We start from the raw sequence: 26412 nt of genomic DNA, 5'->3' as shown, positions 1-26412 counted from the left end.
TAAATTGCTTTCCAGTTATGTTTTTACACAACCAATGATGGTTGAGTTTGCATTGCACTGTGGTGCTTATCCACTCTGTCAAGTTTGTGTTAGGAAACCAGCTCACCAGCTGTTAGGGAAGAAAAGCAGCCAGTTGGCAGCTCTTTCTGAAATCTGGAGGTGTTTATTCAGAACGAAATACTGGGCTGTGAACTGGTGCACAGAAAGGCTCTGGTTCTTCAGCTCCCAGCTCCTGATGGTGTGACCCTGCCGAGCCTCCTGGCCCTGCCAGCCCACGGGTCACTGTGTGGGTCAGAAGAGAGCTGCTGCCCCCTCATTTGTGTGCCAGGAGCCAGCAGTGGCAGCAGCACCGGGCAGACCTTCTTCACTAGCAGTCATTTGTGCAAGGAGAGTCAAGTGCCTCCGCTGTCACTGAGGCCCTGGAATCCCTGATGGGTTTCCATTTTCATGTGAAGAGTCTTTTAAACTATTTTTAAATACGGGATAGGTGCTTCTGTCTCCAACAGCACTATGCAGCTGTTGCTCTCGTGGCTTGCCCATGCTCTGTGTGTTTCAGCATGGCTCTTGATGAACTGACACTGGCTGCAGTTGCTCGTTCTACCTACTGCTGCTTAGTGAGATCCATGGGCAGGCACCAAGGCAATCACCCACAAGCCCTGCCATCACAGTTCTCTCTTCTTTTGCACCAGTCTTCCCCACGGGCCATCCCAAATCTCCATCCACCTAAAGAAATTGGAAAACATTTCTGAAGGTACAGCCACTTCATGGACATATGAAGCCTCACTCCAGTCATCTGCTTTGCCCTTATATGAAGAAGGGCTGCAGGTCCTTTTCAAGGAGTTCATCTTAGTGTAAAAATTCAGAAAACAAACATTTTTAAAGTAGTGAGAGATCCATGCTTCTGAGACCAAACAAATCTGAGTTATGAGGCTATGAGGCTTTGAGGCCCCTCCTGTGCAGGAGTGAAGACTGAATGACAACTTGAAGGCAAGAGCAATCTCCTTTGTTTAGATATGTGAAATCCTGAAAATATGATGTCCACATGCCCTCCATGCCCTCTTTTTGGCATCTAGAATACCTCATTTGGAAGGCTGAAATGACGCAAACTCTTCATGCTGCTGGTATAAAACATCCAAGATTGTATGTGCTAGCAAATGGTTGCAAACCCCAGTAGGAAGGTGTACCTCTCCTGTAAGGTTAAATATTTCTCCATTTTGTTTCTAGTTGTTCTGCTAAGCTGTACTATAAGGTAGGGCAAGTCTTAGTCTCTCTATGTGCCAAATGGCCATAAAAATATAAATCTAATGTTATTTAGGACTTTGCTGATGTTTATGTGCTGGGATTAAACGTTGCAAATGCTGCAGGTTCTTTCTGTAGGTGGTCAGTTCAAATACTGCAATTTTAGAGCAGCAGTTTTGAGCAACTGTTGCTCTGTCACAATAGCAGGTATCAGATCAAATGATTGAATCAGCGTACCCTATTCAGCATAGTAGAAATGCCATTTGTACTAGAATATTATCATTGGAATAATGTTCCTTGCTTTGCAAGTGGCTTAGCTGTGCCTTGGCATTTAATAGCAGCAGGAGACCATTATCCACTAACAATGCACTATTTCATTGACATTTTCTCTTAAGTAACACATATTGCACAAAGAAACTTTCCAGGTGTGTTTCCTTCTATACAGAAGACAAAGTGTTTAATGGTAGTTCATGCAGCTAATTTCTGCTGATCTGCTTTTTCCCTTCATTGGGATACGTTTGTGTTAAGATTTTCTTAAGGTATTAACAAATGAAGAAGGAAATTTTTTATGATGCTTTTAGAGGATTGTGTGTGGGATTTTAAATCTTTAATTAGAAAGCCACACAGCTAATCTTCTACTTTTTTGAAAGCTGCATTATGATATGGGGTTGTCTGGTTCTGTTGGTCCTTTTCTGTTTTGGTTTATTTTTTTGGATTTCAGCCTCGGTAACAGCCAGGCTTTTGGCACAGATGTCATCCCTCACTGCATCAGGTCCTGAGTTATGCCATGTGTTATGATACCAGCCTTCCACTTTCTGCAGTAATTTTCTTGCCTATTTATCTCTTTTTTGCCAAACTTAAAGAAAGTGATCAGTGCAAAATTATCTACTAGATTTGGAAATCTAAAAAAAAAAAAAAAAAGAGAGCGTGTTCTAGGCTGAAATGATATTTGTATCTGGAGATCTCTGTAGAATGACCTATATTCTCAAACGTCACAATTTGTGCTCATCTATTCCTGTATTTGCCTCATTGCAATTTTTCTTCCTTGAATGTGCAAATATGTGGTTTATTTTTGTGGAACTAATATTGCTAAATATTGCTAATGTCCTGTCACTAACAGGTTTTTCCCAGATGTGGGGTACTCTTAGCTGGTTGCAGATAACTTTGCTCGGCATAACAAAAATGTATCTTTAAAGAACAGACATGCAGAACAGGAGGTGCTAAGTCTGCAATAGATGCAGAAAAATCCACCAGTGAAAGATTGGAAGCAGTCTGTCAATGGGAGGTACCAAAGTGATTTCTTCAAACTTTGTTATGTCCATGCTTATCTTGTTGTTCATGTGTAGCAATGGCACCTCTTGCTTTTAGGTGTGGTGTTTGGTTCTTCTTCATCAGACATATAACAGAGTGAGGGTTTTAGGTGTTTTAACTGACATTTTGAAATTTGCTGTTTAAGATGCTTTGGATTGTTGCTGTTCCACACTTTGTATTCTGTGCCGTAGTCTGGAAAATTTCCTCAATTTTCTCATACTAATTTTGCATATGTAATATGGGATATTGTGATGCAGGTTTCAATGACCTGTTCATATAGTCATTGGAATCCTATTTTATGGGAAGACAGAAAATAAGACAAGAGATTATGTAGGCAAATGGATCATTGCAAGAAAAAATAAAAATCAAAATATGCACTTACATGCCACCTATTTTTCCCACATTCTGTTGAGCTGATCTTAGGAAGTTAATTATTATTTAGTGGCATTATAAAGTGATCTTAAAATTGCAAACGAATTGAATTATTACAATGCTTCTGATAGTGCCCTCAGTTCTTGAGGTAGAATTTGAAGACACAAGTCACTGAAAATGAAAAGTTTTTACTTTTTTCTTCTTACTTCATTTATTTCCTTTTCTCTTTTTGATTAGGGATCACAATTGGAATAATTCACTGTTGATTGTATGATGGCACATTGTCCTAAGCAGAACATTTTCCATAAACATTTGTTCCATAAGTAATTTTAACTTATGTCAAATACTTATGAATCATCCTCTTATCACTTACAAAAAAGAACTTTTAGTCTTCCATCTGTTTCTCCTTAATTTTCAGCTTTATTATACAAGCAATTACAATTTTTGTCTTCTAAAAAATTCACTACACAGTTCATTTCCAACAGAAGGTAAATGAATAAAAATTTGTTTTCTTTAGTATTAGCCTGTCTGTTTTCCGTGCTTGGCTAGCAGCCAAGAATGCTGGATTTCAATATTCAGGTTTTAAAATGTGACTTTTAATGTACATAATAGATAATATATAATAATGTTAATATTAGATAATATATAATAATGTTAATAATAGATAATATATAGATAATAGATAATATATGTGGATAATTATCCAGTGGTTGGGATCTGAATCTTCTTTTACCCCTTCTTTTTTGTTTCTGTTTAATTCTAAGAAGAATGGTTAATTATAGTGGCCTAAGATGAATGTTAAAAATTGCTATTGTACTACAAATAAGCATGTAGTAATGAATAGACTGAGGTTTCCCTATTAACTAGGAATTTCCTGTGAGACTGTGCTGCTCTTGAACATAGAAATGAAAAAATAACTTATAAATACCAGCTTTTCCCAGCTCACTGACTGCAGTTGTATTGTCATGTTCTCAAGTCATGAAAACTCATATGTTGTGGTACTAAAGTGTCATGATATCCTTAAGAATGATACTCAGTAATTTAGTACTTTTGTCTGTTTTGTTGTAACTTCATCTGGGTAGAAGAGGAGGTTAAATTCTAATTAAATGCATGTGATGTGATCATAAAAGTTGACGTCTGTGATATGGAGGGGTACATATTTGATTAAATCATCCAAAGACTTATTTACATTATGCATTTTTATATAGCAGAGTGCAGAGACAATTTTTTTTCTTGCTAAGAAAAAATAGAGAAGTTCAGGGCAATGTAGTTTTTTTGGTTTTTAATTCCATTGTGTATATTTGACTCAAAGGAATCACACTCACGTAAGGATTTAGAATAAACTTAGACTAGGGAATAAAAAATATATTTACTGTTTGTTTAAATGATTAATGGGTACATTTTTTACAAAGTATGATAACAATTCAAATAAAAAGTAAATGAAATAAAGTACAAAAAGGCTTTTCTTGCACCCTGATCTAGAGAAATAAGGATCCAGACAAAACCTAAGAATCAAACAGAATCTAATGAAGAATCCATTTTTAAGTGGCTCACATGTCTCTCCAGTTCTGAGAAGCTCAGAATTGTCACTGTCTGCATCAAAAATCCATGGAAGTTTTGTTTGTTTGTTTGTTTTTCCCAAGCCCTGTACTGAAGTGTATCCATGATTTCAGTAGGTGCAGGATTAGCAGGTGTGTGAAGCTTCGTGCCTAAAATCCATGATCCTGCATGAAACTGAAAGAGAGATCTGGTTTTGCCTGAGAATTTACCTGGTTTGTCTTGTTTGGCACCAGGGGTTTGATAAAGTGCTCTTTTGTAAAACCCCAAATTATATGATCAGTTTTAAGCACTTCATATTTTCCTCAGGAAAGGTTCTTTCATGAAGTATTGACTGTATTTAATTTCGGTTTGTGCAAAATTTGCTATAATTAATTTTAGGTATTTTTTCCTATTTAATCTAAAGAGTTTTTAATTCTCCCAGGCTCAGAAACATCTCCAGCTGTAAATATTCCTTGCTGAATAGCTGAAACAAGCAGACACTAAATTCATGTTTCAGTGAGTTCCTAAATAATTGTGTGTGAGAGCACATGCATTCCAAGCGTAATTCGTTAATTGTGAGCTGCTGTAGATAATCATGTTATGCCGTAGGCCAGCTGAGGTCTAGCTTGACTTTTTGAACACTGCAGAGATGAGGAGATAATTTGAGAGGAGTACTTAATTGTAATATTTGGTGACATTAATCACAAGTTGTCTAATACAAGAAATGAAGCAATTAATTTAGGGTGTGCTTGTCTCAAAATGCTTGTGGAGCAGCCCAGGTTGGGAAGGACCTTGAAAGATCATATGTACTTGCTTGTATTCCCTGTTTTCCCTCTTCACACCCACTGAGGGAAAAAAAAAAAACAAAAAAACCACCACCAAACAAACAAAAAACCTGCCAAATTGTGCACCAGGTTTCTACATAAGACGATGAGCTAGAATCTGTGTCTGGGCAATATTTTCATTAGTGAAATCACTGCTAATGCAACATACTCCAAGCATCTGCAACATCCTGCAGTGTTCAGGAGGAGACCTTTGGTACAGGTAATGAAGAAATGTTGCATCGAGTAACACAGCAAAAACAAACAGTAAAAAATTTGCATTGATATAAATCAGAACTTAAAACCAAGTTAAATGCAAATGGTGACAATAAATGAGCTACTTTGAGTAGAATCAATAAAGACATTTTTGGGAGGAGTGTGTAAGTGCTGGTTCTGCAATGCTGTTTGGAATGAGTACCTACTCTTTGTTTGAAGATTTTTGCTTAACTTTAGGATTGGCTTAGGTACTGGGATAACAGAGCCATGAGAAAACATAAATACCTGTTTATAGGAAGATCTATTCAATAGGATTTTCAAAATCCTTTACATGTTTATGATTCAACTTGGTGTTTGAAAACATGGGTTATTCTCATAATGGTTTTTTATATTTTAAGTCAAAACAAAAAAAAGCTTCATCCACGCTAATGACTTTTAGTCATTGTGTTGATTTTGTTGATTTCATTCATGTCTATATATCCTCTCTTTGCACTTAAATTGACTTTTAGACATTTGGGAAGAAAGAATATTGTTGCAAGAATATAACACCAGTGCTTTTTGCTAGCATGATTCCTTTTTTTAAGATCTACAACTCTTACCTACTCTACTCTGTATGTTACTTATTATAATGAACTGAGATATAACAATTATTTCAGGAAAGCACTACAAACAAGAGAGAGAACTGTGGGTAGAATCCCCATATACCAGTTTCATTTGCCAAAGTTTCTGATAAATTTATACCTTTAATTTAAGTACCCTTAGGTACGGAACTCTTGTCTCAAAATAATTGTACAGCTATTCTCTCCTCAAGAACAAGGCAGAGCATATGGGACAGTACTCACCAATTTACTTTGTTTTATTATTATGAGCTGAGTTTCCTTTCTTTTCTAATTATTTCACAGCAAAGAATGTTTCAAGCTTCCTAGTGGTTTCCATTAATCCTATGTGTTAATGGAAACAGTAACATTAAAAAACGCAAATCCTGTCTGTAAAAACAAAGAAGGGTTTCTTATCCATGGTCCTGGCATAAAATTTGGGTTCTGTTGTGTTTACTTATAAATGTGTATCTGAATGCTTCCTCATTTGCCCTGTGACTTTCTGGGAAAGATGATGATCAGAATTCAAGAATCGAATGTTGATAAGCAAAGCCCAGTAGGTAAAAAAAATGTCATGTGTCATGCGGGGATGTTAGTGCCTACTTTCTTTCATGCTTACTTAATGGGAGGGAGGAAAATGAGGAAGTAAAAGAGATTACTGACACCTGTGAAACAGCCTTTCTGACAAATGCGTTACTGAGGAATTCACTTCTTAAAATAAAACAAAATAATTCTTAATGGAAGAATTTTATAGAGCTTCTACTTCCTTTGAACACCATGGAGAATGCATCTCAAAGAATAGTTTCTTTAAAAAAAAATCCTAAATTTCAAGTATTGTGTAGAAACATAAGGATATGTTGTAAAGCACTTTGTGACTCTTGAGACAGGAAGCATGCTGTTATTTTAAAAGAATAGATGTGTCATCAATCAAACCAGTGAACTGCTATATAAGTGCATTTCATGCATGAATTAAGCAGCTACTAGCCAGTAGATATCAAATCGATGTGTGCTGCTTCCCAGCTAATATGGAAGGTGCTCGAGCAGAAATACTATATGCAGCACATATAGTATGTGCACATGAGGTCATGGCTGCAAATATCTGAGCTACTGGAGGTTTTGCTTGTCTAGCACCAGCTAAAGCCCTGCACTTATTGCTGTGGCTCTGCACTTATTTACTATGGTCTAATAATTTGAAAGAAAAAACAAACCATTTCAGCTAATGTCTTTTTGAACCTGTTATGAATAACACATTTAACAAAATCTTTATTGTAAAGGTACAAAATCCAGTGTTACAAATTCATCAGGACTGATGAAGCTGCCAGGAGATGAGTCATTGTTTTCAGGACAATCTCAACGGAGTCATAACAGAGCTTTTTGATTATTTTGATAATCAAACAATTTTATTTGATTTGTTTTTTATTTTCATTTTGCTCCAAAATTCCAATGGTAGGACTGCAAAATATGTTTGCTATCTATTGACCATTGAAGGGAAAGGGAAATAATGGTTCTGTCAGAAACAAGGATTGAAACACTTTTGCCAAGTCATCTTATGAATGAAAGCATGTTTTGTGTAAGCTTTAAAGAATGTTTGATGATCGTTTCTCCTGCAAATTTAGTGTTTGTTTCTGATCCATGGATTAGTTCATTTCCATATCTTTATCAAATTTTTGAGAGTTTTTAATGTAAGAATTGACAGGTTTTAAGTTGGAATATGTCCTTAGACTCCTTTATACACATTGACTTGTTTAATTTTGATTTGTTTCCAAATATATAAAGATGTGAGAATGATAATCCAATTCCACATGTCAAAAAAGGAACCAAATGCATTGCATTTTTTTACATGTGAAAAAATGGCAACTGCTTTTGGAAACACTGGTTTAGTGTTCCTTCAGCTGTGAAGAAAAAGCAAAACCCTTTCTCAAGGGGTTCTGAAGTATTCATAGAGTTCTAATTCTTAGGCATTCAATTTTCCAGAAATTTCAATGAATGTCAAGTGTGTGAAGTAGAGAGAAGGCAGGAAAGATTGTATGCAGACTGCTGGTTTGGATGTCCAGATGGAAGGAATGATGTCAAGCTGAGTCCCAGCAGGTTGTGTAAATGCCTTCCAGTAAGTGTAGCTGGAGGGAACTGCTGTGGAAGTTGAAAGTTTGCTCTGTGCAAGATCTTAAAATTGCTTAAAACCCATCCATGTGTCTGCCAAGTCAAATACATTTAAAGTACAATTATAATGAAGCAGCTTAGTTTAAAATGAGGTCCGTGTTTCCTGAATAATTTCCTGATTCACTTATATGGGTATTTGCTAGAAGGGCTAAAAAGCATGGAACCAGTGATATTTTTATTGCCATTTCCCCAACAAGTTATCTGACCAGGGGAAAAAAAAAAAAAAAAGTATGGTATCCTTATTTATCCTTATTTTGTTAAAATACCCTGGATTAGTATTAATGCCAAGTAAGAAATACTTTCCATGTCATTTCCATTAACCATATACTTTTCATTCCTTGAAAAAAATGTTCTCTTGGGTCTTGTTCTTGATCTTTCCAGCTGTAAAAACAGTTACTTCCACTCAGTCACTGAAATACAAGTCTGACTTGAACTCCGGAAGAAATAGTGAACCACAATGGAGGTGACAAATGTTGAAGGTTGAGCTGAGATATTTAATCAGCCACAGATAAATAAACCCATTTGGCAGTAAAGGATGTCAAATTAATTTTTTTTTTCTTTTTGGTTCTTGGAGTACATTTCTGAACTGATAGTACAAGTGTAGAGACATTATTAGCTCTTGATGAAAAGATAGCTTCAGTCTGATAAGGTACAATCAGGATTGTTTACAAAGTATCTATTAACAGTGTTGAAAGTGGGAATAAATTGTTTAATTGCATAGAAGTTCTTCTGTACAGATGGAAACCTTGAAGATTAAGAGAGAAAGAAAACAAAAAAAGGCAAAAATCATGTACTGTATAGGGACAGGGAATATTTTCATGAGGAATTGTTGGTGCCAATTGAAGAATATAGAAAATAGTGGACAATGGCTGCATTCAAAACCTCAGTGGTAACTGAATCCTGTTGATTTCTAAGTGCCTCAAATAGTAGTAAGATTAAAGAGTGGAAGCAATTGCTGAGAAAATGACACAAAAAGACTTGAATAATAATACACTAAACAGAACAGATAAAAGTGGTAGTGTGCAGTGGCTCTAAAAATCAGACAGTGGTGATTTTGAATCAAACTGAAATTAAGTTGCAGTCACTGCTAGATTAGGGTGACCATCCCAATTTTTCCGTTTTGAAGGATAGGGAGCTTCTTTCTCAATGCAAGTAGCAGTTTCATTGTCATTAAAGTCTTGTTCTAATCCCTTTCCAAGAGGTTTGAAAGCCCTGAGTAACTTGGTGTGACCTCACAGTAGATCTTGCTTTGAGTGTGAGGTTGAACTGGAGGAAAATACACCTTTGTGACAGAGGCACTTGTAATGAAATTTTTTCTGTGAGATATTCCAGTAGGTTTTGGCTTTGCTGAACCAGGAACAATTTAGAGTATAATTAATTACTCTTAGAGCTGTAAATTTTTTTCAATCTGTGGGTTTTTTCATATTTTTTTTCCTAGAGCATAATAATAGTAATAATTTTTCTTTCATCTGAATACATCAATTATTCTCCTGCAGTGTCTCAACTGAGTGTATTCTCTTTGCTGAAGTGTTGTGCTATCATGCAAATTGGACCTTCTACCAGCTTCCACAGGCTTGTCATCACTGAAAGAAATGATATGCATTTATAATAAATTGTCTTTTTTACTTCAGTGCTGCCAGTTCTCTGCAGCGCCTGACATTTTTGAGAGGAAGCAGCCTGTCATATCTCGAGCTTCAGGGAGGAGAGCATTTAAAATACAGGAAAAGGTCTAGGTGACATGACACTATTGCTTTTTTTTTTTTCATCCTCACACTCTTCACTGTTCAGATTTCATTAAATCTGTACAAAAGGTTGCAGTATGCAAGAGGTTATTGGTGAGGAAGGGCTGAACCAGGGTGGTTTGTCTGTTCCCACAAGATTGATGAGTAAACGGGGAGGAAACACATCCGTTTGCAGTGCAGCCTCTGGCATATTGCACCAAGATACAGAAACACTTCTGGGGATGTTTCTGGGGAGATTTGTGCTCTCCAGAGCACTTTGCTTCCTTCAAGGTGTCAGTTTGTTGCTGCTGGATTAATGAACCGTTTTGGAGAGCTGGGAATCAGCAGGGCAGAGGATGAAGTGTTGTGGAATGTGACAGTGGTTAACAGGAGGGAACTGCTGCTGGTGCTCCTCATGGGACTGGGGAATGGCATGAGAAAACTGCCAGGTCACCCTTGCCTAGGAACAGCTCTGTTTCTGTTTCCAAAGTGCATGTGTTCGACAAAGATTTAGAAGAAAAAGAAAAACACAAAAATTCCAAGAAAATCAGCATGACAGTCTATGATGGTTAGTAGTAGTATGTGAGAAAATGCATGCATACAGACAAAGGGAGAAGGACTCTGAGCTCATTTAGAAGAAAAATAAAGCAAAAATAAACTCAGGAAATCTCATGCACAGACCTGGCTGATTTTGTCTGTAAATTTGTGTGAAGTATCAGCAGCTTTTAGAGACCGTAATAAGCTAAAGAAATAAATTAGTCTAATTGTGTTTCAGTTATACAGCATATTATTAAAGGAAATATTAAGTATCCCATTGTTTTTGTAATTCTGCAATTAACTAAATACTAAAGGAAGTGTTTTGGATTATTTTATAAATATTTTCCTTTAACTCATGATCTCTCTCTCACTGCCTCTCTTACATCAGTATTCTCAGTGATTTTTGTTCAATCTATGTAAATATTGCTTTTTGAGATGATCTTAAAATTGGTTTTAAAATATTTTTATTAAATATATCCTTGATCTAGTTTTACAGATGTTACAAATATAAGACAATCATAACTGCTTTGACAAAACTGTGTAATAGCTGAGCCCGTATCTTGCTAAAGGATATTCCAAGTCAGAACAAAGTGTGACTGTGTTCAGTGTAAAGGAGCACCACGGAAAGCAATTAGTTAATTAATTAATAATTTATCTATATACCCAACTCTTTGTTTAGGGCAACATTGAGAAAAGTACCCTGATTTTGTCCACTTTTACAGTGCTAATATGGCAGGGGTTTATTAACTGTTGGTTACCCACAGTTTCAGTTAAATTTTGAAAACGTTATGGGACTGTCCAGCTTGATAAGGAATTTCACTCTGATGCCTCCTAAAAATCTGACTTGATACTTTCCACTCTACTTAATGATTATTATTATTTTTGTTCTTTAGTATTTTCAACAAATTCTCTAGTATTTTGCAAGGCAACTATATAATAGGTTATAATAGAAAGCAATATAAATGTGATTTCTGTTGAAGGTATTTACCTTTCTGAAGGTCTGTGCTATTGTACAATTACATAGGGAATGATCTGTGAGCTCTGGGAAATAATGTGAGATACACGAGTAAAGAAAACTTTGAAATTCAAATAAAAATAAACTTTTTGATGTTTCTTGTGGACTAAAATATTTTATTTTACTTCAAAGACAGAACTAAATAATAATTTTGTCTGAGGCAGAAAACTACCGTTTTCATAACTCCTTTTAAGTGAGAGTAGTTGCATTTATTCATTGTACTCTGCATTTGCTTTATTCATCTGAGAATCCTGCAGTGCTGTATCAGGATGATGAGCTCCTTTCAGAAGAGAACAATCTCAGGATCTCAGACACATGACTCTCTTAATCAAGTAGCAGCTAGATTACAGTTTTCAGTCCAGGTTCACTTTAATCAAGCTTCCTCCTATTATCAAGAGACAGCAAACCGGAGAGAGCTGGAAGAGCTGTGGCAGGAGCTGTTGCTTGCAGTGACATGCAGGTTGCTGGCTCAGGAGAAGTGCAGTGTCATCCTTCAGTCTGGTGACCTGTCAGAAGTGAAAATCAAGTGTCACAGAGTCTTGCTAAACTAATTAAGGTTACAGGAAACTTACCAGCCAGAACTGCTTCCTTTCACTTCAGTGCATGAAATCCATTGTACTGTGAGGCTGTGCCATTACCTAAATTACCATGGAGAAACATAAATATAATATAAATATTGGCTACCCTCAGTAGTGCTAAGGACACACAAATTCATGCTCTTAATTCTGAAATCCTACAGTCCCTTATTTCATATAATCAGAGTCAAAACTTTCCTGCTAAGGAGGCAAGCTCTGCTGACAGTCATTTGGCTTTCATACCCAAGTCTCTTGCTTGTTTCTATAACACTGTGTTTTTCTGAGAGCTGTGGTGGGAGATAACAGCCCATCTTTGCTGCTTTGCTCAGCTGACAAATGAGAATTGCTGATGAATAATTCCAAGAGAGTCACAGCAAAATAAATGGTAAGCTTGGTGCTGGGATCTTCTTTTTGGAAAGATCATAAACTTGTGAAGATGTAATTCCCATCAAGGAAAACTCCCCTAGTAAGTTTTAGGAGACTCAGTTAATTACAAGTGTTTCACAGATTTAAAGCCAGCTTGGGAAGTCAGATTTGATAGACTGAGAGAATTCAACTTGAATTCAACTTGAATCAATTGTGTAAGGTTCCTGATGTCATTGTTTGTGGCTTTTTTATTTGCTTTGTGGGGGTTTTTTGTTTATTTTGAAGTAAAGATTCACAGAATGTGAAAAATACTTTTTTTTGAAAGGGCGTATGACTATTTTGGCTTTTCTTTGGTATCACCCATTCCTTCAACAGTTCTTCCTACTTTTATATGTCACTTTGTGTATTTTGTGGTGTCTCTAGCATTAAGCAGACTTTTTACATTATTTTTTCTCAATGAGAGAATGAGGTAGATAATTTTGAATCAAACATGTTGTAGTGGCTGGTTTTAAATAAAAATATTTGAAAGGATTGTCAATCAGCACTTTTAAATGTTATCAACAAACAGTTTTATAAAAGTATGTGTTAAATAAAAGTAATGCTCGGGCAAAGTCTTTGACTTCAAGCATTTTCAGAAGGGAATTATTCTGTTTTAAAATAGCCATATGTGGAAATGTAGTAAAGAATTTTTACAAGTTAGTAATAACCAGGAATGTGATGAGGAGTGGACTTAAGCCAAACCACAAATGAGCTCTCCATTTATTATTGCAGAGCAATGATTAACAGCTTCAACTTCACTCTGTCTATACACTGTCTATAGTCTTCACTCCATGTTTACAATACACAGAATGTACACTTTGTACATTAGATATTGTACATTCCTTCTTCTTATTTTTTTCTCCTCTGAAGTTTTCTGCCTTTATTGCTTCCAGTGTTTCAATAGCTGGTTTCTATCCCCATTAATACAAGTGTTGGTTACAGTTTTAAGCTGCAGTGTGAATCAGTCCTGATTTGTGTAATGCAGAAGAAGGAGCTATATTTTAAATATGTTTTCTTACATTGGACCTTATTATGCTTTGAAAAAATTTACATCTGGTAGAGTCTTTTGCATTAGACACCCACTGTCATTGTGAATATTCATGACCTCTATTTCATTTTTTGCCTTGATCCTTTTTCCAATATAAAAAGAGGATCAGCAATATGTCAGTTATTGGTCCATGGGTGGGTTTAGCTAAGGCCTGTATCCTAATCTTTTTAAACTAATAATAGACCCAAACTGATTTTTGGCTTTTTTTTTTTGTTTGTTTTTCGCTTAAATATTTGAGAGCATGAATGAAATGTGAGAATATAAATAAGAATGCTAGTATTCAGATTTGATGCTTTCCTGTCCAGTATCTTCTGTTACATAATTGAAATTGATGGCCATTCACTGACACCATGTCTGTCTGTAATACTCCTGTTTATCTAAATACAAGTTTAAATCCTCAGTGTATTTACACTTCCAGCAGTTAAATTGTTTGCAGGCAACCACTGCACAGAGTAAATGCGCAGAATAAAAGGTACTCATGAATATGCTAATACTAATGAAACTGTTTGATACTTTTTCATTCATATGGAAAATTATGCGTAAACATTAACTTTGTCTTGTATTTGCTGCTCTTTTGTTCATTGTATGAAATAAAGAAGAGGGAAAGTGGAAAGGTGAGGTGAGGAAAAGTGACATCTTTTCTTTGATCACAGAGTAGGGGTAATGATCCATTTTCTGATGGATTTTTGCTCTAGACAGAACAAAAAAATTATTAAATTTAAATCTAGGCAAACAATGTAATAATAATGAAAACTACAAAATGGATATTATTTACAGAAAATATGTTTGCTTCTTTATATTTTTGTCAACACTAATACAGTTTTATGCAGCATTTCTTGCCCAGGGCAACTGAGGAACCTCTACTTCTATATAGAAATATGTCCATGTGGCTGTGCTGCAAACAGTCTGTACCTTTGTAGTTTGTGTCTGTGCAATGGTTTACACTGACGCCGTCATCAGGAGCTTTGGGCTTGGAGTTCTCTCAGCTCATTGGAATTAGTGAATTGTGCAAGGCTGTGAAAATGAATTTGCTCCTGTTTTCTCTTCAAACTTACACTGCTTCTAATAGTCCCATCCTGTGAATTTAAAAGGATGCTAAACCTTAACAAAATAAAATCATCCTTTACTTCTAGTCCTCTACTTCTTTTGTGTGCCTCTCTTCCTAGAGACAAGATATTTACATATTTGATTTGATATTTATCCCTAGAATAGAGGGGAATATACCCATACCTAAAGTGAGTTTAGCAGTCTTTTTTTCTTGTAGTATTCCTATTAGATGAGAGTGTTCTTAATGTCATCATGTAAAGGGTCTTGGGATGCTTTAGGGACATTTTGTACCAGCACAGCTTTTTTGAATTACTCTTTCATTTGGGATTTTGAAAACAGATGCCTCTTTCCTTTCTAAGGAATAGATCACAGTTTACGTGACAGGTTTTGCTTTTTTCCTGTCTTATCAATTTCACTTTGAAATATGTAGCTTGGAACATCATTGGGGTTTTTAAAAATTATCATTAAAAAAACACCTAAATTCAAAAGCTTGTGAGAGTATTATAACAATTTCAAAGGATTTCTGTTTTGACCATCAGAAACTTCAGTCACATCTGAAAACCAGGGCCAACAGATGACAAATAATTTTTAGTCAGAACACCAGCTCTTTCTGGAACACAGTGTGTTTGATTTTAAACTCCAGCCTGGTGACTTGGCTTTTCCTTCAGCAATGCCAGTGCTCCAAATTTACAGTTTTATGTAATTCACTTCTATGCAATGAACCATGTATGTTTAGGGTTTTTCCTCCTCTTCTTTTCCTCTTTTACTGAGGTGTAAAAAGGAAAGCATGTTCTATGTATTTATGCAGCATATTAATACATGTAGGCTATTCTTTGGAATAGGAATGAAATGCAGCTTTCCAAGGATAATAGAGAAACAATTGCTACAGATCATTACTTGATGATGTGATATATTAGTATCATAAAGACTAATAAATTTTCCTACTGGAGATTTTCTGATAGCTGGTTATGAATCAAATCCTGCAGAACAGTGATGAAGCATAACAGTAAAATCCTTCAGAGGTAGGTGGAATGCTCTTGCAAGCAGAATCTTATCCTGATCCTGGGGAGGTGGGAAGAGGCTTCAGATTGTTAAAACTGACCAGATTGTAGAACAGCACCAGGTGAATATATTTGGTAGTTAAACAACTGGGAAGGCTTATTTGGTATTTGCCTACTTGAGTCCCTGCAGAGTGGCTGTTGTGGCACCTGGCCAAAGGTGCTGGGGTTCCAGGCATGCCAGGGGTGCAGCAAGGGAAGGGGATTGACCTGTAACCAGTGCAGACAGGAGCACTGGAGGGACAGCAGTACCATCTGTGGTTTGTGTTGGTAAGGAAGAAATGCACTAACTATTCACAACAGCACATGTATTTCCCCCTGCTTCGCTGAAAATTGAAGAGGCATTTTCAAGCCCATGAACATGGGCTCTTCTGGGGAGAGATGAGGCAAAAAATAAGAGTCTTTCCACCACTGAAATGCACATTTCTATAAAAAAATAGTTTATACTGATTTCTCTGAGTGCACACTGTTCTGCAGAAGAGGCAGGGTCACTTAGTTTCAAGGTTCTGTGTCATTGCTTAGAGAATTCTGCTGAAATAGCCATAGTTCTCGCAGGCCCTCCCTAGTTCAAGGGTGGGTGTTATACATTGTAAAGAAAATAATTACAGCAACCCAATTTCAGTGATTTCCTGCTGGGATGTTCAGTCTGTGAAACTGCAGAATAAGAAAAATTTATTTTTGTATTTTCCGAGACGTTCTATATAATGTTCATATGTCAAATATCCTTTTAAATGAGAATGCTTATAAAATACACTTGTGGCATATACTTTTAAAGTAGTTCAGCAGGAAGTTAATTTTTTCTTTTCCAAGTGTAATAAAAATTGCTTTAAATAGTGGACTCTCCTTTACAACATAAAACAGGGAATAAGAACTAATATTGCCATTTCTGCAAGTCTTTCTCCACAGGGTTGCTCTCAATATATTTTTTGTACTATTTGTAGAGGTTTTTTTAGCATTGGCTAAATATAATGATTATTCTGCATCTGGATAACAATTTTGACAAAGGTATAACCTTTGCAAATGCATTATTCTTTAAAAAATCAAGAAGTCAAAACATCTCTGAAGCACTGTACAGTGGTGGTCTGCATCAAGACAATGCAAGTCTCATAATACTGTGAATAATCACTGAGATGCTAATTGTGCTCTCTGAATTGTCCTCCTGAAGTAACCAGAGTTACTTCATCTGTAAAATTAAGACTAAGTGTGTAGCTTAGGAACCTTAAAAAATTCCCATTGGTTTCAGTGCCCGGGGGAAAGTTAACAGACTTAGAAGGAATTTTAATTTAGGGAAGTCTTTGGGTGGTGACTGCAACTTCAGGAACAGAAGGCTTGATCCAGAGCTCTATGAATACAGTGGAGACCTTGAAATTAAATTTGGATCTGTGAATGCTCCTATTTCCTAGAACTCCCAGGCTTGTAAAGTGCTACAGGCTGTTAAATGTCTACAATTTTTAAAATTTTATTTTTAAATATTGAAGTGAGAACTTCCAAGTCATTCATAAAATTTAAATGCCCCATCATCTTTGTGTTCTCACTGCTGTTATTAAGTGCATACAAGATGTTCACTGAAAAAATAACTAAATCTACTTATGGAAATTCTGAACAGAAATGTTTGCCTTTAGGAACAGTCACAATGAACACATGTGCATTTGCATTGTCATTTTTTTGCATATTTATCTTTCAATGCAAACTTTTTGTTTGTTTGTTTGTTTTTTCCGATCACAGGACTATACCTTGACAATGTACTTCCAGCAAGCATGGAGGGATAAGAGGCTGTCCTACAATGTAATACCTCTAAACCTTACCCTGGACAACAGAGTAGCTGATCAGCTCTGGGTGCCTGATACCTATTTCTTGAATGACAAGAAGTCATTTGTTCATGGTGTTACTGTGAAGAACAGAATGATTCGTCTGCATCCAGATGGAACAGTCCTTTATGGACTCAGGTCAGTAGGAACATTTCTAACTCTTCTGCCTCTCAATTTAAAACCATTATTAAAAAGCTAAAAATAAAAGCCATTCATTGCTCTTTTTTGTTTGTTTGTTAACGATTTTCTTTTTATTACTGTAAAATAACTGATTATATTCCAGGAAAAAAAAAAGTATTCTAAGTTTGTGTTCTATATCTAAGGATTTTATTTTTATACAAATGTTTGAGATAAACTGCCATTTTTAGTACAGTTCAGAGACCTGTATTAAGAACAGATAAGACTGTAAATATTATTTGAAATACTCATTCTGGATTAAAAGCCTAGTTTAGAACTGTTTCTCCAAAGGAATTGAAATATAAAATACAAAATGAGGATTAAAGGAAAAAACAGGAAATGTATATGACAGCTGAAATGATAGTTTAAGTGATATGTTTTAAAAATATTTTTGATTGAATATTAGATTGGTTTGTATGCTGCCCAGATGAATCAGCTTTCTGATTTTCACTAAGATGAGGTATGACTTGAAATGTTTTACAGCCTGTTCTTGTTCTGTATGATTGTATGGAGAGGGGTGACTGGAGAAAACAACAAAAGGGCTTCACTCTTGAGAAGTTCTGAAAACTTGGGAAATTGTCTCTTGAGTGATGTCAGCAGGATAAATTATTGCTGAGAAATTGATTTAACAATATAGCTGCAAAAGGTGACTGCCAATGCCGTGTGGGTAGGCAACAAAACATCAGGAAAGCATTGTCTGGGTAAACAACAGAAAATGCTGCAGAGATGGGGATTGCATTTACCAAAGTTTGTTGGGTTTTCCGTGGGCTCTGGCACTATGGCTGTGAGCAAGTCTGGACTTTTTGTGATTGCTCAGTGAACCAACAGATGCTTGGTTCCTTGAAATACAGCTGTAGTTTAAAGTGAAATATAAACCAGCTGCGTAACACATATTGATATTAATGGAGTGAGAGCAAAACAATGGTTTTGGTGTAGTTTTCAATTTAAGGTTCTAAAATCATAATCTTTATTATTTTCTTCTAGAATAAATTAGAAATAATTATCAGATTTAATGTCTTCAATAATGCTAACTTTTTTTGCTATTTGTGGCATTTTGTATTCTGGGTGTTTAAGCATCTGTAATAATTTCTGGTTTTTTAAAAGGTTGGTAAACAGTAAGTAGAGCTCACAAAAAAATTGTCCATAGAAGAATCAAGTGAAAGAAAGTTTGGTTTTCTGGAAGCTTCTTTTGATGTTCATTTGTTTTTCAAAAACTTAAAACCTTTCATGAAATATGCTTTGTTTAACATTTTGAGGGTTTTTGTTTCTTTCTTTCCTTTGAGCTGAACCAGCAGTGATACTGCTTGATTTTTTTAGGTGAAACCTTTCCTCCTTTTCATTCAGCATAAATAGCAAATCAGTTTTAATGTCTCTTATGAGATGCAGTACAGTGAAATGGTATCTATTTTTTACTTAAAGCTGTTTAATGTAATTAGAGGAATCATTATTAATGCTTTGAACCTTTGTTTCCCAGAGTTATTTTCATCAATACTTGCAATCACAATATGTTATCCAAAATGGTTCTAGAATAACTCTAAATCTTTTTCCTATTGTAGGACTGGTGCACAGCCCAGAGTTAAAGGTATTTAGACAGCTTTTTTTTCTAGGTAAAACAACTTCACTTTAGGAAATAATTTTCTAGTATTCTGGTATACCTAGCAATCTCACATTTGATATTATCAGTTCTTAGACCTCTTTTAAGACTCAGTGCATTTGCAGAGTTCTCTTTGCCCTGTGAGCTGGCACAGGATGAGTGCTGGCTGTGAATTGTGCCCTTGTTCTGCTGCTGTGCTGCAGTGAATTGTAGCTGAGGGCAGGGTGAGTGTCACCTGAGGCTGGGGACTGCAGTTGCCTTCACTCCTGGGGCAGCTGTGTCCTTGGGCACACAGAGGTGAGTGGCACTGCTGGCTCTCGTGTGTTCTGGGCAGGGACTGTGGAACATAACAGGTACCTAATAGGTGACATGTAAAAAACCCCTTCTTGCAGGTCCTAATTCTTAATGAACCCCAGACAAGTCTTGTGAAATGTAGAATTGATTCTTCCTCCTCAGACTCAGCCCAGCAGGGCTCGGAAAGGCTTTGTGGCTAAAACATCCTTCAAACCCTGGGCTGGGTGGGGAAGATGCACCAGTGGAAATACAGGCATAACAGGGTTATGTGACTGGACATATTCTGCTTTTGCCTTCCCTGGACCAAGTGGCAATCAATGATCTCATTCTAACATTAAGGTTTTAGTTTTATAGCTTGAAATAGCTTTATCTATTTTATCTAAATTCAACCCAGACTTACTGTTATTTCAAATGTCTACAGTACTGATATATTTAATTCTTGCTTATTAGTAATTTCCACGTCTTAAAAATGCCTGCTTAGTTATATTTCTCACATATTTAAAACCACCTGTACACTATTTATTCTGAGAATCACTACTGTTGTTGCTGCATTAATTTACTTTAGCTTATACTTGCAGTCACATATTCTTACTGTGGGATTCATTTTTCTAAACTGAGATTCCTTTAAGTATCAGTCTGAAATTTTTCATCTCCCCATACGTCTATTTATAAACATCCTAACATACACACATATATAAATATTGCTGTGAATTTGGTTGCATTTACCTTGATTGCTGTATCTAAATTCATTGAATAGCAAGTGATTTTATCAGTACAAATTTAACCATCCCTTTCTTTTGTCTCCTTACAATTGAATTTCTATTTCATACAGCAAGCAGTGATCCCTTAACATTGCTCTCTTTGTTTTTGTGAGCAGAGCCCATACATGGTGTGCATGTCACATCTGATTAGATTAGATGTTGGGAAGGTAAATTTCAGGAAGGACTAAGGGGCAGTTTTGTGAGCACCTGGATTATGCTGTCACGGAAAGAGGGGAGAGAAGGAAGGGAAAAAAGAGAAATGGCTAATAGTGAATGGAAGCATCTAAATGGCTGGTATGTTGTCCTCATAGCCTGCCGTCTTCACTGCTTAGGGCATTAGTTAAGGGCATAACTAAATTCTTGACCTTGTCTTTACAGAGAACATGTCATGCTGGTTGCTTTTAAGTTAAGAAGGACTTTTATTTCTGAGGGATAACTGCCAGCTATTTATGTTTTGGGAAAATGTTTTATTTAGTATTTTTTCATATTCCATCTGTCAAGAAAATTATTCATTGCTGCCAAGACCAGGACGTTCAGTAGATGATATACTTAAATCACCTAAATGGTAGAAAATTGTAAACATGTACTCTTAAATGAAGAGTCATTACAGGGAAAATTACTATGTTGGAAATTAAGATGACTTGCAAGAGGATATTAGTGATTTGACAACATTTGGAACAGTAAATTTAGGCGTTCAAATCGAGGATAGTAAATAGTATAGGTTGAATAAAACTTGCCAATTTAGAATTACTGCTTTTTGAGTAACCACGTTACGGAGTCTCTGGAACTTGCCTCTTTGCTGGTAGTCTTGTGATGCCATGTGTCAGAGTAAGGGGGGAAATTTAGTTTAGAATACAAGGATTAAAAATATTTGAAGAAGTGCCTGAAGACCAAGATGTTTTGTGTGGTTTTGCACCATTACCAGGCTGTTTACAGAGATATTGACCCTTGCATACACTTCTCCCAGCATTCCTCACAAGAGAGCTCTGTGACAGCAGGTAGACAACTGATAATTACATGACCAAGAGCATTGGATGCTTTTGTATCTCTTCAGTAGGATGGTTTCATGCTTTTTTGTAAATGAAGTTTGTGGGGTTTTTTTACAGAAAAATTGAATATATACAGAACATCTGATACAAACCATGTTCTGTGAGGTATTGACATTCCTATCCTTTTTAGCCAAAAGGAAAACAAAAGGAAGTAGAACAGAGGAGTTTTTTTAGAAATTAAAGACTTTTCCCACTTGAAAGCCCAACAGTTTTGCTTGCCAAGACTCATCTAATGCATTACCAACTATGAGTCTCCACCTCAGCCAGCAATAATTCTTATTTGACTGATGGAACACAGTAATCTCCCACAAATGGGAGAATTATGTGTATGATGACCTTGCTTTGTTCTCCATTTCCTGCTAGCATCACTGAGTCAAAAAATCCTAAACAGTCCTGGATGATGTATTTTGTGTTGTCTCAGCTGTGCCTTCTTCTGTCTGCTCACTGAGTTTCAGCTGCTTGGAAATTTGCACTTCTGCAAATAAAATAGATTCTGCCATATTTGGCTCTGGTAACAGAGCATTGGGCATTTCTGTTGCATTATTAGACTTGTTCAGCAGTTTTACTCCTCATAGGCACCTCATTGTCTATGAAATCCCATGGACAATTTTAAAAGCAATTGCTTTGCAAATGTCTTTAGTTCTCAGACCACATTCTTTGAGACGTGAAGTGCTTTGAGACGTGAAGTAAACACCAGTTTACTTCAGTAAAGCATTTGAACTTTTTTTTTGCTACTTTCTTTTTTTTTTTTTTTTTTTTTTCTGATAGGACTTAATTTTAATTAAATCCTAAGCATAATTTGGAGGTAAAGCTCCATTTTTCAGTTTTAAAATCGTACAATCATTTGTACTAGCTGGAACGCTGGAAATGTTCAAGGCCAGGTGTGAGGGGGCTCGAGAACCATTTTTTTTTTTGGTGGGGGTGTGTGTTTTCTGGGGGGTTTGTTTGTTTTTGTTTGGGGGTTTTTGGTGGGAGGGTTGTGTTCTGTGGGTTTTATTTTTCTGATAGGACTTAATTTTAATTAAATCCTAAGCATAATTTGGAGGTAAAGCTCCATTTTTCAGTTTTAAAATCGTACAATCATTTGTACTAGCTGGAACGCTGGAAATGTTCAAGGCCAGGTGTGAGGGGGCTCGAGAACCAGGTGGGAGATGTCCCTGCCCATGGCAGGGGCTTTAGGACTGGATGGTCATAAAGGTCCATTCCAACCCCTTAAAATTTTGTGATTCTGTGAATTAAAATGAAATTTTTGGACTTCCTACAATATTTCAAATACTGTTGTTATCCCAAAATATCTTCTGCAAGACAGCAGCAGACCTGTCCTACCTTTTTGCTATGATATGATGATTCCAGAAGCCGGACAGAAGGTGTTTAAGGACTTTTAATGCACATTCATGTTAAGCAAAAGATTTTCTCAAAATCTTTTCATTTTGGGGATTTCAGAAGAGATAAGAACCTGGACTTCTTTTCTGGGGAGAATATGTTGTTTTGGATGCTCTGCTCTTGATCATGATGCCTGTGAAGGTGTTTCTGGCTCCATCACATTCGTGCCTCTCTTGGCTATGCAACCCTTGACACCAAGTGGGGCCTTGTCCAGCCTTAGGGGAGAAGAGGAAATAAACATTATAATGAGGTAGCCTGTAGCATAAATAGCACCAACAGTATCTCAGAGTAGTGCTGCTGTTTGTTAAAATAAATAAGTGAATATGATTATTAGGATGTCTGAAGTGTCAGTAGCTTTCTGTTCTCCAATTAAAAATACAAGTTTTCTTAATTTTGGATATATAGGCATTGCAGAGAGGAAGTAAAAAGTAATTTTACAAGACTTGTTTGAACATGAAGCATTTCCATTGTGTTAAGTGGGTAATTTTTTTGTGCTGGTGCTCACACCTATAGATGCAATTACCGATTTTTCCTTTGCCAACACTTGCCAAAGCTAAATCACAGTCTGACATGCAGTTGTTTATTCTTGCACAAGAAATGAGGTTAATTCAATTCCTATGTCCAGATTTTCAAGACTGTTAGTGTACGTAGACATCTGTAAGAACCTTTAAATCTTGTATGCAGGTGGTCAAAGCAAGAACTTTTTGGAAACTTGAAGAAATAAATGCAAATATAGTAAAATATCATTTCAAACTGAAGTCATGTAGCTGTTTCAAAGACTTGAAAAAATTGAATACTGTACAGTTGTGTAGAATTTCAAGTACAAAGAATTTCTGCATTAACAAGGAATCATTACCACCTCAATCTCATTATTTGGAAATCCTGGGGCAGGACATGTCTGATCATGGCTCTTTTCTTGCACTGTCAATATGGATCCAGCATGAGGAAAGGAACTTAAATCCCAGTGTGTGTTGTAAGTGAATTAATTGTTGTTTTAAATAAATTAGGTATCAGCTCTGGCCCAAGGTGTGCCCAGGTGCTGTTTTCTTTTCTCATGCAAATAGTTCTTTTGTAGGTTCCAAGGAATAAAGCAGAGAAATGCAACTGCTGTTATTTCTAATAACACTGGTCCTGTGAACTGAAGATTTGGGCATGAAACAAATCATCCAGCTTCTCTGCTCAGTTATTCCATTTGGTAAATTGGAATGCTAGAACCTACCTTCTCACAGGGGTATTGTGAAGATTAATTAATTAGTTTGTAAAGTGCTTTGATCCCATAAAACTACCTAAGTGCCAAGCATTATTATGAAGAATTAAAAAATGCCAGCCCTCATGTGCACCTTGGGATGGCCGGGTTATAGATACAAATCTGCTTTATTTTCTGAGAATCACATTGTTCCACTTTCCCTATGTAGCAGTCCATTCACAAAATGAGCCAGTTTTAGGAAAGATGCAATTTCTTGGGGAAAAAAAAAAAAAGGAGATCATTGCCTCTCCTAAAAATCTCTTTTCAGTTAAGGACTCATAGATTATTATGCATTTTTCTGTAGGATTTGGAATGGAATCTTTTCACCATTCATCCTCAGCAGGAGGGAGAGTAGTTGTCTTTTAAATATCTCCCCTGTCTGAAAGAAAACAAAGATATCTTTCTCTTTCAATCCCTTTATTAGATTTTAAGTATGGGATAAGTATTCAGAAGGGTCTTTTGTTTTTATTTTTTTATGAAGTCACTGTTAAGTCATTAGTATGTGAATAATTAATTCAATTAAGCTTAATAAAAAAAAAAAAGCTTTAAGTCACAGGAATTCTTCCATTAAAAGCCCTATTATCCAAAATTATTACATTGAAATGAAGTGAAAAGAATTCTGAGTTTTATTGCCTAACAGACAGACTGTGGCATTTAGTCTTCATTAGTCTTTCACCATATCAAACAGAGACTCCATCAGAACCATGAAATAGTTTAAGTTGCTCCAAGGGTATTGCATATTCCAAAAAACAAATACAGGTCATCAAACATTTAATCTTATATTAAAATGCAATAATTTATGTGATTTAGAATTACAGCAATCTATCATTTCTCTTCTGCAAAGTCTTTGATCTTATTATTTGTGCTGGTAGTTGGTGATCCTGAGAAGAGAGATTTTCCAGTTGGAAGGACATACACAAAATCTCAGAATGCTCTGATAAAGACTCAGCTAATGGGATAGATGCTAAATGTGTGTATACAAACACATGCTTACATATACGATATATATTTCATAAATAAATAGAGTGTATTTGTATATGTATAAATTCTAATTGCACATATTGGGGTTTTTTTATTGAAATTGGTAAAATCTGAGATGGATCTCAGAAGTAGAAGGAGGGTTGGGGTCCTTGCATATGTAAGAAAACTGAAACTTAGGACACTGTAGAACTAACAAAACCTCTTGTGGGCCATAATCACTTTCTAGTTGTTGTGATTTACAGATGAAGCTTTTCTTTCACATTTTAATGTAAGGCATTGTAGAATACTATTTATTGAATGGAAAAATATGGGGTTTTTTCCCCTACCAAATCTGAAAGTCTAAGTACTTGGATTTGGTTTTTATTCTAGTTAAATATCTAGTTCGGGTAATTTTTTTCACCCAAATCACATTTCCTTTATGTTTTAATGCATTTTCTGGGAAGATTATTGCTGATTTGTTCACCCAATGTTTTATTCTATTTTGCTATTAAACTTTAAACAATGGTAAAATGTTTTCTGAGGTAAGGATTACCTAAACTCCGCAAGTGTAAGGGGTTTGTTGAGGTCTTTTTTACTTGCATCTCCTGCATCAGTTTCTTTATTTCTCTGAAAATTCAAATTTCTTGTGGTCTTCAGTGTGCAAAGTAATTGAAGAGAGCTCTTCTTGGAACAGTTTTCAGTCCTGCTTAGCAGAAGAGAAACTGGGATAAATTATAAGAAATTCTGGGGGTTTGTGCTTCCAGGTAAGTTCTCCAGACTCAGGAGATGACACACATTGTGTGGGCAGAACACAAGGGTTGGAATCTCTGTGCAGTCCACATTCAGCATTTCCCAGGGAGAGTTTGCCTGAGTGCCTTATCCTGCTCAGCTTCTGAATTGAGAGGTCAGTGTTTTCTCCATCTTCATGTGGTGCAGTGGGTCATTTTTGAGAACACTTTTTACAAAAAAACTGCAGCAATTGCCAAATATTTGATACACGTGACATCCTTCAATGGTTTTCCTAGTTTTTGGGTTTTTTTTTTTCTTTTGTGGCAGCTGCTGCTGACACATCTGCACATCTTTGAAATCCCTCCAGGGATGGTGGCTCTGCCTCTTTAGGGCAGCCTGTTACCATGCTTAACAGCCCTTACAGTAAAGAAATTTTTCCTAATATGCAACCTACACCTCTCCTAGTTCAACCTGAGCTGTTTACTCTTGCCCTTTGCTTGTTACTTGGTAGAAGACAATGATCCTCACCTGGCTACAGCATCCTGCCAGGGAGTTGTAGAGAGGGAGAAGGTCTCCCCTGAGACTCCTTTTCTCCAGGCTCACCCCACCCAGGTCCCTCAGGTGCTGCTCCAAACCCAGTCCCAGCTCCATTGCCCTTCTCTGCCCTTGCTCCAATGCCTCTATGTCTTCTCTTCCTTGCAGGGAGGGGCCCTGAACTGAGCCCTGCAGTTGTGTCAGTCATCCCATTGTC

The 26412-nt window shown here is 36.3% G+C and overlaps 1 protein-coding gene across 2 annotated transcripts in view; it reads left to right on the top strand.

The window, feature by feature from the left end:
* The window catches only part of GABRB2 (gamma-aminobutyric acid type A receptor subunit beta2), a 135561-nt gene that overhangs the window by 26429 nt on the left and 82720 nt on the right, over positions 1-26412 (top strand). For both annotated transcript variants that reach the window (XM_041488006.1, XM_041488007.1), the window contains exon 4: positions 17386-17606. In XM_041488006.1, the coding sequence (XP_041343940.1) occupies positions 17386-17606 (221 nt within the window). The remainder of the gene's footprint in view (positions 1-17385; positions 17607-26412) is intronic.

The sequence above is a fragment of the Pyrgilauda ruficollis genome, unplaced genomic scaffold, assembly GCF_017590135.1.
Source record: "Pyrgilauda ruficollis isolate IOZ18807 unplaced genomic scaffold, ASM1759013v1 scaffold86, whole genome shotgun sequence".
In the NCBI taxonomy this organism is placed as follows: Eukaryota; Metazoa; Chordata; class Aves; order Passeriformes; family Passeridae; genus Pyrgilauda; species Pyrgilauda ruficollis.
Note: the sequence above shows the minus strand (reverse complement) of the source record. Positions and strands in the feature narration are given on the sequence as shown.